At 41.4% G+C, this 12,887-nt stretch overlaps 1 protein-coding gene and 1 long non-coding RNA gene across 5 annotated transcripts in view; one reads left to right on the top strand and one right to left on the bottom strand.

The window, feature by feature from the left end:
• Nucleotides 1-4,715, bottom strand: part of Bltp3a (bridge-like lipid transfer protein family member 3A) — an 86,138-nt gene extending 81,423 nt beyond the window's left edge. For 3 of the 4 annotated variants that reach the window (XR_013425239.1, XM_078020153.1, XM_078020154.1), the window contains exon 1: nt 4,426-4,715. Coding sequence is in view for 3 of the 4 variants with exons in the window: in XM_078020153.1 (XP_077876279.1) it covers nt 4,426-4,469 (44 nt within the window). In the remaining variant the exon portion in view is untranslated. The remainder of the gene's footprint in view (nt 1-4,425) is intronic. The other variant, XM_005318784.5, reaches the window with a different exon arrangement.
• On the top strand, nt 4,634-8,144 carry LOC120889013 (uncharacterized). The gene is made up of 2 exons (XR_005732733.2): nt 4,634-5,264; nt 5,963-8,144. It is a non-coding gene; the product is annotated as an uncharacterized LOC120889013 (long non-coding RNA).
• Nucleotides 8,145-12,887: the final 4,743 nt, after the last annotated feature.

Below are 12,887 nucleotides of genomic sequence, written 5' to 3' on the forward strand. Positions count from 1 at the left end.
ATTTCTATGTCTCTCAGGCTCACATTTTCTGCAGTAATTTAGAATAAATAATTAAGACTTTGAGCCAGGAATAGTGGTATACACCTATAATCCCAGCTACTCAGGAGGCTGAGGCAGGAAGATTGTAAGTTTGAGGCCAGCCTGGACAACTAATCTCAAAATAAAATTTAAAAAGGGCTGGAGATGTAGCTCAGTGGTAGAGAGCTTGTCAAGCAATGCAAAAGTCTAGATTCAATCCCCAGTACTGAGAACAGACAAAATAAAAACTCTTGATGGGTTTCCCAAAGCCAGTTAGCTTTCTGCATCCATGCTGGGATAGTGTCCCTAACCTGTCTAGCCATCTTATATAGCTACTTTTTCTTAAACACATATTTACATGCTAGATAATGTAATAAATACTTTTCCTCAAAAAAAAAATTTGTTAGCTATGTGTTATTCTTTCTTATTATTCTTATCTTTTGCTAATTAAAAAAAAAAGATTCAGAAAGGTTGCCTGCTTATTAGTGGCAGAGCTAGAATGGAATTCTGGTTTGTCCAAGTTCAAAGCTCACACTCTTTCCATTAGCCTTATTTCTCTGACTTACTTTACAACCAGTCATATATCTTCTTACTTGTATAATGAAAGGTTATTAGCCAAGGTAATCTAAAACAAGAAAATCAAATTTGATGAAAAATCAATTTTAGCTATTTTTTAAATGAATGATTACTTTGTGTTTCTAAGTAAAGCATTTTTCTTTGGTCTATGTAAAGAAATACTATGCATTAAAGCTATACACACTGAACAGCAGCCATCCAAACTATAGGTTAAAACCTTAAAAGACATTAATATTTGGAGCTGGGGTTGTGGCTCAGCAGTACAGTGCTCGCCTAACATGTGCAAGGCCCTAGGTTAGATCCTCAGCACCACATATAAATAAATAAATAAAGGTATTGTGTCCAACTACAACTAAAAACAAATATTTTTTAAAAAAAGAAAAATATCTTCAATATTTTTCCCAAAAAATATTGTTTAACAAAATATTCTATCACTAATGAGAATGCACCAGACCCAATGGTGTGTGCCTGTAATCTCAGAGATTCGGCGGGGCTGAGACAGGAGGATGGCAAGTTTGAGGCCAATATGGATACCTTAGGAAGACCTTGTCTCAAAATAAAAAATGAAAACAGGGGGCTGGGGATGGAGCTCAGTGGTAGAGTACCCCTGGGTTCAAACCTCAAAACAAAAAATAAAATAAAAACGCATTCCAACAAAACACTTTCTTATGTGAAACTTAATGCCTAAAATTCAATGAGAATCACTGGGATATCCTTTCTGCTGCAAGACATTTCCTTCAGGTCAAATGGCACTGACATCATCAATAAATAATTATCAAGCACCTACTATCTATTTAACACAGGAACTCTGTAAACCTTCCCTTCTATCTCCTCATCAGGTTTGGCAAGCCTCAGAGCCATAGGCAGTGTGTGTTAGAAATAAAAGACATTCAAATGCCACCCATAATTAGGCAAGTTTTCCAAGCTAAACAAACTCAAAGTCCCTAGGAGTTTGGCCTCTCCAACCAGACTCATATTCTTATACCTTTTCCTAGAGCCCATAAATCGGCAGCTATAACCTCTCTACCTCATCAGTCCCTGGCCCAATACCAAAAGAATAGAACCATTTCTCAATGTCTGTCATACAATTCCAATTTCATCTAAAACAAAAAGACATGTTCTCCAAAGGTGCACCAAATGTGTCAGCACATACGATTAAACTTTCTTTAAGGGACTGGGGTGTAGCTCTGTGGTAGAGCACTTGCCTAGCACATGTGAGGCATTGGGTTCAATCCTCAGCACCACATAAAAACAAATAAAATACATGTCAAAGTCCTTAAAATTGTATATTCAAAGAGAGTACAAAAAATATGCATGCACTTCCAGAATTTTAGGAAATTGGGTTCCATCCCCACTACCTTAGCTTCCTGTGCAACTTAGGCAAGTCACTTATCTTCTTAATGCTTTAGTTTCCTCAGCCACAAAATTAGCGGAACCAGATCAGGGATTATTCACCCATTTCAAGATGTCTTGAGGGATTCAGGCATATGATTTAGGGGTTCCTAACTTCCCCTCCCCAAAACATACATTAAAAAAATTACCTGTCTATATATATGGGTTTTTATAGAGAGAAGGCCTATGTATGCCTGTATCAAATTGTCATACAAGGGCTGGGGTTGTAGCTCAGTAGTAGTGTGCTTGTGAGGCACTGGATTAGATTCTCAGTACCACATATTAATTAATTAATTAATTAAAGGTCCATTGACAACTAAAACAAAAATTGTCACACAAGCTGTGACCCCCCCCCAAAAAAATTCATGTTCTACTGAGCACTTATGCTAAATTCTTACATATATTAACTCATGTGATCCTTGCAATAATCTTTCCAAGTAGATACTATTATTAGCCCCATTTCAGAGATGAAGAAAGTAAATCAGAAAAAGCCCAAAATCTAAGAGGATCACTTGAGCCCAGTTCCAGGCAAACCTGGACAATACCACATGACCTGGTCTCAAAAAGAAAAGAGGGGTCTGGGGATGTAACTCAGGGGTAGAATGTATGCTTAACATGCTCAAGGCCCTAGATTCAACCCACAACACAAAAAAACAAAACAAACAGAGCTAGGGATACAGCTTGGTTGGTAGAGTGAGTGCCTTGTATGCACAAGGCCTTGGTTTCAATCCCCAACACCACACACACACATACACACACACACACACAAACACACACACACACACACGCGCACACAAAGAAACAAACAAACAAAAAAGAAGCCAGGCATAATGGCACACAATTGTGATCCCAGCATCTAAGGAGGCTGTGAAATAAGGATCTCAAGTTTAGGCCAGCCTTGTAAACTTAGCAAGACCCTGTCTCAAAAATTTTAAATAATAATAAAGAGCTGGGGATGTAGCTCAGTGGTAGAGCATCCCTGAATTCAATCCCCCCTACACACCTACACACACACATACACCAAAAAAAAAAAAGGAAGAAAAATCCTACACTCATAAACACAAAGTTATGAGAGGAGAAATGACCTCTATATGCCCTAACATCCTATGTCCATTCATAAATTAATAAAGTTTTCATCTGCTGATTCTCTGTCCAATCCTACTTTAGTCTTACTTTCAAATCATTACACCAAACACCCAAGGTAACACTATCTGAAAAGGAATATATTGGGTAATTCTGAGAAAGGGTACAAAGGCACTTTCCAGCTCCAGAATCCAATCTGCTTTTTGTTTTGTAAGGTGGAGATTAAATGAAAGATGTATCTAAATGCAATTGATAATTAAAGTGTAAGATCAAAGTAACACCAAATAAGCCAGAGGGTTACCCACAAAATGAGTAAAGCAGTGGCAGGAATAGTGTCCCACACACCACTTACCAAATGCAATAACAAGACCTGTATCTCAGTACAAAGCCTGGGTATCCTATGTCAACTGGTATCTCCCTACAACCCCTACCTCCTGAAAACCAATGCCTGCTGTGGAGCCAAACTACGTTAAAAGCTAGCTGCCAATTTTTGTGTGACAATCTACGATCTTAACACAACTATCGTTGAAAATTTTCTTGCCAGCCAACCCTTCATACCCAAATTATTGAGCGATATAATAGAGCTTTAAAAAAAAGGCTGCAAAGCAGAAGTGAACCTTGCAGGTACTTTTCACAGGCTGTCAGAAAAAAACAAAAACCCACATCTTCTTAAAGGGAAGGTTGCTGAAACTTTATCCCCAACTCTCATGACCTTTCTTCAATTAGTCTGTGTAATGAGGATAAGGAAAAGAGGGAGAAAGGAGCTCAAAGGAACGGTCCTGGTGCAGGGCTTACAGGGGTGATGCAACAGGGTCAAACAGAAGAGGAGGCGCTGAGAGCTTCTGGGAAAGAGAAAACGAGTGTCCGGCCTTGGAAATCTGAGGGACACCTGGGTTATTCAGGACTGGGTGACAAGGCTTAGAAGGGTCAGGGGGATAAAGGGTCTAAGAGAGGGAGGCAGTGGCGTTGCCTGTGCGGCGGGTCAAAAGGTGGGCAGAGGCCCCGCGGGTCCAAAGGCAGGGGACCGGCAGGAAAGGGTGGGCTCCTTGGGGGCTCGGGGGACCGTCAGGGGGTGTGGGAGCTGAGGGCGGGCGCAGCAGGCCAACAGAGGGCGGAAAAGGAGTCCCGGGGTCTGTTGGAGTGGGAGGAGGGGAGGGGACTCCGGCGCCCGGTCCCCGCGGGCCCAGGGCAAGGGAAGAACGGAGTGGTGACAACGGTCGGCGCCAGCGGGCGCGGGGGGAGGTTGTCAGGGCTCGAGTTGAGGCGGGGGCGCCACCGAGCCCCGAGCAGGAGGTTAAGGAGCCAGAGGGTGGAAGGGGTCAGGAAGGGCCCCGGGACGGCCGCTGGCGCTCTCACCGGGACAGGTGTTTCAGGATCTGCTTCTTAATGATCCCGGCCATGCCGGAGCCGCGGCCCGCGAGGAAGGCAGGCGGGCAGCTGTAGCCTCCTCAGTCGTGGGGAAGAGGCGGCCTCCTCACATCGCCGCGGCGCGGGCACCGGATGCCGCAGCCACAGCAGCCGCCATGGCGCTCTCTCGCCCCTGCCCGGGCGCCCAGAGCTCCGCCACGATCCCACCCACCCGCGCGGCGCCGTAGCCGCCAGCCCAGAGCGACGCGGAGATCGCGCGCCGCCGTCCAGCGCCCGGCCTCCGAGGCGCGCGGTGAGATGCGAGCGCGCGCGCGCGACGAGGGGCGGGGCGGGCGCGCGGTGCCCGGGAGGGCGCGCGCCCGCCGCATCCCTCACTCCTCACGTCTGCTTTGCTGCGGGCGGGATCTGAACCGCTTCGTTGGTGAACCGCCCGCGGTTCGCACCTGGCAGTCGCCTGGAAGCGTGAGTAAGGGCGGTGTTTGTTATTGTCTGCGGGCACTCGTTAGCTAAACGCGCAACTCCGGGATGACTGGGTCCACTTCTTGTCCATTTCCCTCACCCATTCACTCATTCGTTGAGCACCAGCCCCACTCCAGGAATCTGGCAGTGAGAAGTGGCGTCAAAGGCCTCTCGGGCTGGTAAGAGGGACGCGACCAGCCGCTGCGGTCTGTGGCGAAGGCTGTGTGCCTAGGAGCTGAGAAGAGGCATCTCCTTGTCCTCTGCGCGGATCTCGGCCTGCAGCCGGTTAACCAATGGATGAATGTTTATTCTACACCTAAGAAGTGCGCTGCAGAGACCCGCTGCATGGGGGCCGAGGAAAAGAGACGGTAAATTGTCACCAAGGACTTTAATCTTCAATTTACAAACAAGGAAACTGAATCCCAGGAAAATAGGTCAAAGAGCTACCCGAAGGTCACCTACTACGTGAGCCTCAGGACTAGATCTCAAATGTTCCGACTCCAACCCACTACTATTTTCCACTCTGTTTTGTCCATACAGAGAAAAGTGTGATCCATATGCCAGGGACACATGTAGACCCAATGGTAAAAATAAGCAGATAGTGGCTCTCTGGACTAAAATATTCAAGCAAAAAACTTGAAAGAAACAAACTCATTAGACAGCCTTATAGGCCCTCAGCTAATTTTAAGTTCATTCATTTTGGGGACTATATTAACCAAAAGTCAAGGACCTTCAACTACAAATCTCCCTTCTTCCCTTATCCCTCAGCCCTTCTAATCTCTTCCTGAATTCTAGAGATAGTTTAAGCATGGTCAACAATATGTCACAGTTTTTAAATAAATAATCAACAGACTTCATGCATAATATCTCTTATATCATCCTTGGCCTGGGTGCTCCAATAGGACTTCCTACTCCATTATTTGTCCCTCTGCCCATCTCTCACCAGACTACATACCAGGACCAATTGGGCCTATGGAAGTTTCTTGTTAGGATTATTAACCATTATTGGTTCTTCCCAATTCAGCTTTCAGCTGTGGGGGACTCAGGGCAATTTCTTGCATTTTAGGCTTCTTTTCCTGGATCACCCCAGCAGAGATTGGACATCTGACATCTGCTACATAAAACAAAACCTACGTATGTTCAAAGCATCCTCATTGAATGAGTTATCATGTCTGGTGAATGAGGTATTTTTGCTGAATGCAGAACTCATGCTCCTCAAAAAATATGACCCTCTAGGGATCACAAGAATAGGAGAGTTGATACTCTCACCAATAGCATTAATGTGTCTATCTTTCCTTGCAATGCTAACAATCCAAGACATATGAAGACAAAAGGGATCTGGAAACAATCCATACTATTTGGGGGGAGGAGGAGAAACAGTGCTGGGGATGGTATCCAGGGCCTTATGTACAATAGGCAAGTGCTGTACCATGGCTAAGCTATGCATCTGCCCCGTACTTTTTTTTAATTAAACATGTTATTTTGAGATTATCGTAGATTAACATTCAGTTGTAAGAAAATAATACAAAGATATCCCTGTACCAGTACCCCTGATGCTAATCATTTACAAAACTACAGTACAGGTCCAGTATGGTGGTACACACCTGTAATCTCAGCTATTCCAGAGGCTGAGCGAAAAGGAACATAAATTCAAATCTAGCCTCAGCAACTTAGTGAGACTCTGTCTCAAAAAAAAAAAAAATGAAAAAGGCTGGGGTTGTGGTTCAGTGGTAGAGTGCTAGTCTAGCATTAGTGAGGCACTGGGTTTGATCCCCAGCACCACATAAAAATAAGCAAATAAATAAAGGTATTGTGTCGCTCTACAACTAAAAAATATTTAAAAAAAAAAAAGCTGAAAGGTAGCTCAGTGGTAAAGCATCCCAGGGTTAAACCCCAGTACACACACATACATAAAAACTATAGTACAATATCACAACCAAGATATTAATATCACTGAGGATCCTTCAGGTTGCCCTTTTATAACCATCCCAATCTTCCTCTGTGTGTGTATTCTGTGTATGTATATGTGTGTGTGTGTGTGTGTGTGTGTGTGTGTGTGTGTGTGTGTATGAGCCAGGTATGAGGGCACACACCTGTAGTCCCAGCTACTCAGGAGGCTAAGGCAGGAGAATCACTAAAACCAAGGAGTTCAAGACCAGCCTGGCAACACAGCAAGATCCTGTCCAAAAAGTTATATAAATGGACTGGTGCAATGGTGCACACCTGTAATCCCAGCAGTTGGAAAGGCTGAAGCAGGAAGATCACAAATTCAAAGCCAGCCTCAGCAATCTAGTAAGACCCTGTCTCAAAATAAAATATAAAAAGACTGGGGATGTGTCTCAGTGGTTAAGCACTCCTGGGTTCAATCTCTGTTGCTCCCCTCCCCCCTAAAAAAAAGTTATATAAATGGAATTATAAACCAGGCACAGTGGCACACACCTGTAATGTTCTATGTGGTGCTGGGGATCGAACCCAGGGCCTCACACATGCTAGGCAAGTGCTCTACCTCCAAGCCACAACCCCAGCCCTCATATGGGTCATATTCCATGGAACTGAACCCAGGGCCTCACACATGCTAAGCAAACTTTCTACCACTGAACTACATCCCCAGCTATTCCATGGTATTTATTGAATGTACTAGTTTAACCATTCATTCACCTGTTGGAGAATGTCTGGGTTGTTTCCATTGTGTAATTTGTGTGTAATTTGTATTTGTGTGAGCCTACACATTCATTTTGCTGGGATAAATGCCCTGGAGTACAATAGCTGGATTGTATGGTAGCTGAGTGTTTTATTTAAAAATTGCCAAACTATTATCAGTGACTATCATTTCACATTCCCACTAGCAATATAATCCAGTTTCTTAGTATCCATGTAAGAATTTGGCATTCCCATTATATTTATTGTGGCCATTTTGATAGGTGTACATGGCACCTGGTGAGAGTTCTTTATATATTTTAGATATATGTCTTTGTGAGATGTGCCATTTGCAAACATTTTCTCAGTCTATAGCTTATCTTTTCTTTCTTTTCACAGGACTTTTTCATAGTAATAGTTTTTAATTTTGATGAAATCCGATTTAGTACTTTTTACTTCTTTGAATCATGCTTTTGGGCTGGGGTTGTGGCTCAGTGGTAGAGCGCTCACCTAGCATGTGTGAGGCCCTGGGTTTGATCCTCAGTACCATATATAAATTAATAAAGATATTGTGTCCAACTACAACTAAAAAATAAATATTTTTAAATGAATCATCTTTTAAGTGTAAGAATTATTTGACAAGGAGAAAAAAAAAATCTGTGCCTAGTCCTAAATCCAAAAAATTTTCTAAGTTTTTCTTCCTAAAACATTTAGTTTTATATTTTACATTTAATCCACAGATTCCAATTCAATTTAACACTTAATATGTTGAATTTTCTGTTTGTTTCTGGGGGTTGTTCTGCCAATGGATTTCCAATTACTCCAGCACTATTTACTAAAAGACTTATTTTTCCTTCGTTTAATAATTCTACATGTTTTTTGTGTGTTTTTGTTTTTGTTTTTGGTACTGGGGATTGAACTCAGGGACACCTGACCACTGAGCCACATCCTCAGCCCTATTTTGTATTTTATTTACAGAAAAAATCTCACTGTAGGGGTTGGGGATGTGGCTCAAATGGTAGCACGCTTGCCTAGCATGCAAGAGGCACTGTATTCGATTCTCAGCACCACATAAAAATATATTGTGTCCACCTAAAAAAAGTAATAAATAAATATTAAAAAAAAAAGATCTCAACTTCAGTGCTTACTGTCTTGCTTTTTGCTGAGGCTGGCTTGAACTCAGGATCCTCCTGTTTGAGCCTCCCCAACCGCTGAGATTACAGGCATTCGCCACCATACCAGGCTGTTTGTTTTGGGTACTGGGGATTGAACTCAGGAGTGCCTAACTTTGGTACTGGAGATTGAACCCAGGAGTGCTTAATTACTGAACCACATCCCCAGCCCTTTTTATTTATTTTGCTGCCAGGTCTCATTAAGTTGCTGAGGCTGGCTTTCAACTTGGGATCCTCTTGCCTCAAACTTCCTGAGTTGCCAAGATTATAGGTGTACACCAACGCACCTGGCTAATTACTCTGCATGTTTGGGGGGAAAAAATCAGTTAAACGGGAGAAGCAGTATGGCATTATGGTTTACATCATGGACACTCTAGCTAGACTCTGTGGGTTTTAATTCCACCCCTACCACTTACTACACAAATGACCTAGGGCAAGCTACTTAAAAATGGGGAAAACAATACAGCTTACCCATATGATGTTCTACAGATGAAGTTAGATGATAAATGATTCAGGTCATGTGTTAATCACTTGATATTATGTAGTATTTTAAAATTGGGCATATATGCGTGAATCTCTATTTAATCCCATTGCTCTATAACCTTCTGCCACTACCACAGTCTTGATCAGTGTAGCTATGTAAATAGCGTGAAATGAGGAAGATGGAATTCTGTTTCACACTTGGTTTAGCTATCTTAGTTCCTTTACCTTCCCATTTAAATTTTAAAATAATCCTGTCTATATTTGCAAAAATCTTGCTGGAATTTTGATAGAAATTTTAATAAAAAGTGTTTAGCAATTTAGGGAGAATGGATGTCTTTATAATGTTGAGTTTTCTAATCCACTTATTTCAATATTCTGTCATTTCTTCATCAGCATTATGTACTTTTGACATGTACGCATCTTGAACCAGCTTTGGTTACATTTATACATAAAACTTTTATTTTGAGCAGTAGTACATGGAACAGTATATTTTATGTATGTACCCACATTGCTAGTATATAAAAACAGTTATTTTTGGCTAAGAACAGTGGCACAAGCCTGTAATCCTAGCAACTCAGGAGGCTGAGGTACAAGTTCAAGAATGGCTTCATCAACTTAGTAAAACCCTGACTCCAAATAAAACATGAAGAAGGCTGGGAATGTAGCTCAGTGAGTGGTAAAGTATCCCTGGGTTCAATCCCTACTACCAAGATAATAATAATAATAAAACTATATACATATATGTATATATACACATATTTATATGCTTATTTTCCATTCTGCATTCTTGCTGAATTCACTTAATAGTCTATGTTTTTGTAGATTCCTTGAGACTTTTTTTACTTTTTTTATTATGTCATCTTCAAATAGGGACAATTTCCCTTCCTTCTTTCGGATCTACATAACATTTATTTTCTTTTCTGGCCACATTGCCCTGGCTAGAACATAAAGTACTTTGTTGAGTAAGTGTTCAGAGTGGACATTCTTGCCTTGTTCCCCAAATTAGGAGGAAAATATTCACTAGATCTTTTACCAATAAATAGATCAGGCTTTTTGTGGATGCTATTTATCAAAATGAAGAAGTTCTCTATTTTTCTGAGTTGTTTTTTTTTTTTTTAATCAGGAGTAAGTGTTGGGATGCTGGGGTTGTGGCTCAGTGGTAGAGCGCTCGCCTAGCATGTGTGAGGCACTGGGTTTAATCCTCAGCACCACATACAAATAAAATAAAGGTATTGTAGGGGCTGGGGATGTGGCTTAAGCGGTAGCATGCTCGCCTGGCATGCGTGCGGCCCAGGTTCGATCCTCAGCATCACATATGAACAAAGATGTTGTGTCCGCCGAAAAACTAAAAAATTCTCTTTTTTTTTTAATTAAATTTTTTTTTAATATTTATTTTTAAGTTCTCAGCAGACACAACATCTTTGTTGGTATGTGGTGCTGAGGATCGAACCCGGGCCGCACGCATGCCAGGCGAGCGCGCTACCGCTTGAGCCACATCCCCAGCCCTCTCTCTCTCTTTAAAATAAAACAAAATAAAGGTATTGTGTTCACCTACAACTAAAAAATATATATTAAAAAAAAAGTAAGTGTTGAGGGTCTGGAGTTGTGGCTCAGTGGTAGAGCGCTCGCCTATCACATGCGAGGTGTTGGATTTGATCCTCAGAACCACATAAAAAACAAATAAAAAAAGGTATTGTGTCCAACTACAACTAAAAATATATATATTTAAAAAAGTATTAGGCTAGGGCTGTAAAGCTGTAGCTCAGCAGCAGAACACTTGCCTAGCACGTGTGAGGCCCTGGGTTCAATCCTCAGCACCACATAGAAATAAAGGTATTATGTCCAACTGCAACTAAAAAATAAATATTAAAAAAAAACTCACTGCAGCTTTTTCTTTTATAGTTGTCCATGGACCTTTATTTATTTATATACAGTGATATGCTAGACAAGTACTCTATCACTGAGCCACAACCCCAACCCCTATTTGGACATTCTTTTAAGACAATTTGGCAGCAAATTCTCTTTTCCTTCATGGGAGAACATCTTTCTCTTTGATTTCTGAAGCATATTTTTACTGAATATAGGAATCTGCACTTTTCTTTCAAAAACTGCTTAGCTACTTGCTTCTGGCCTACATGTTTTCTTTTTCCTTTTAGTACCAGGGATTGAACTCAGGGACATCTGACCACTGAGCCACATCCCCAGTCTTATTTTGTATTTTTATTTAGAGACAGGGTCTCACTGAGTTGCTTACCACCTTGTTTTTGCTGAGGCTGGCTTTGAACTTGCAATCCTCCTGCCCCGGCCTCCCAAGCCACTGGGATTATAGGCTGTGTGCGACTGTACCTGGCCCTCCCTGGTTTCTCATGATACATTTGCCATCCTTGGAACTCTAATAGTTGTCATTTTTCTCTCCAGTTGCTTTCTAGTTTTTTTTTTTTTTTAAAGAGACAGTGAGAGAGGGGAGAGAGAGAGAGAGAGAGAAATTTTAATATTTATTTCTTAGTTCTCGGCGGACACATCTTTGTTGGTATGTGGTGCTGGGGATCGAACCCGGGCCGCACGCATGCCAGACGAGCTCGCTACCGCCTGAGCCACATTCCCAGCCCAACTTTCTAGTTTTTTTGACTATAGTTTTCAGAAGTTTGACTACAATTTGTCTTGGAGTGGATTTCTTTTGAATTCATCAAGATAAAAGTTGGACTGGAGTTGTGGCTCAGTAGTAGAGTGCTTGCCTAGCACACGTGAGGCCCTGGGTTCGATCCTCAGCACCACATAAAAATGAAGTAAAGATATTGTGTTCACCTACAACTAAAAAAATAAAATAAATATTAAAAAAAAAAGATTAGAGTTCACTGAGGTTCTTAAGTAGGTTTGTCTCTTGCAATTTGGGAGACAAATACTAGAACAAGTATTTGTTCTAGTACCTTTTTGGCCATCTTTTTCGCCTCTCCTAGACTCTGACATGATTATCAGGATCTTTTGTTATTGTCCTAGAGATCCTTGAACCTTCATTCATTTATTTTAAAGTCTATTTTCTGTTGTTCATATTGGATAGTTTCTATTGTTCAAATTCTTCAAATTCACCAATTCCTTCTTCAGTCCCTTTCAATCTTCTGTTGAGACTATCCACTGAATATTTAATTCTGGTTCCAAAATTTCCATTTGATTCTTCTAGCTTACTTCTTCATTGAGAATTTCCATTGATTTGCTGATACTATTTCTTCATTTATTTCAAGTATGTCTATCATTGCTCACTGAAGCATGTACTTTTTTTGTTGTTTGCTATCCGGGTATTAACAAAGTTGCCCAGCCTGGTCTCATACTTGCAATCCTGCCTCAATTGCTCTAAAATCTTTGTTAAATAATTCTAATATCTCTGTCATTTTGTATTGACATCTATTGGTTGCTTTTGAAAATTGAGGTTTTCCTGACTCTTGGCATAACAAGTGACTTTAAATTGAAGGTTGGGCATTACGTATTGTTTTGAACCTGTATCTTATTTAATCCTTTCATTTTGTAGGCTCTTTCTCTTACTGGTCCAGCAGGAAGAAGTATCCTTTTGTTACCATTAAAGATGAAGGTAGAAATCCAGATCACTTGGTCTCCTTAGACGCAGAATGCTTCATTAGTATTCCCACAGGCCTCCACTGACAGGGATGGGTGCAACCTGGGTAACGGTAAAAGTCCTGAGTGTAT

This window comes from Ictidomys tridecemlineatus, chromosome 8, assembly GCF_052094955.1.
Source record: "Ictidomys tridecemlineatus isolate mIctTri1 chromosome 8, mIctTri1.hap1, whole genome shotgun sequence".
NCBI classification, from domain to species: Eukaryota; Metazoa; Chordata; class Mammalia; order Rodentia; family Sciuridae; genus Ictidomys; species Ictidomys tridecemlineatus.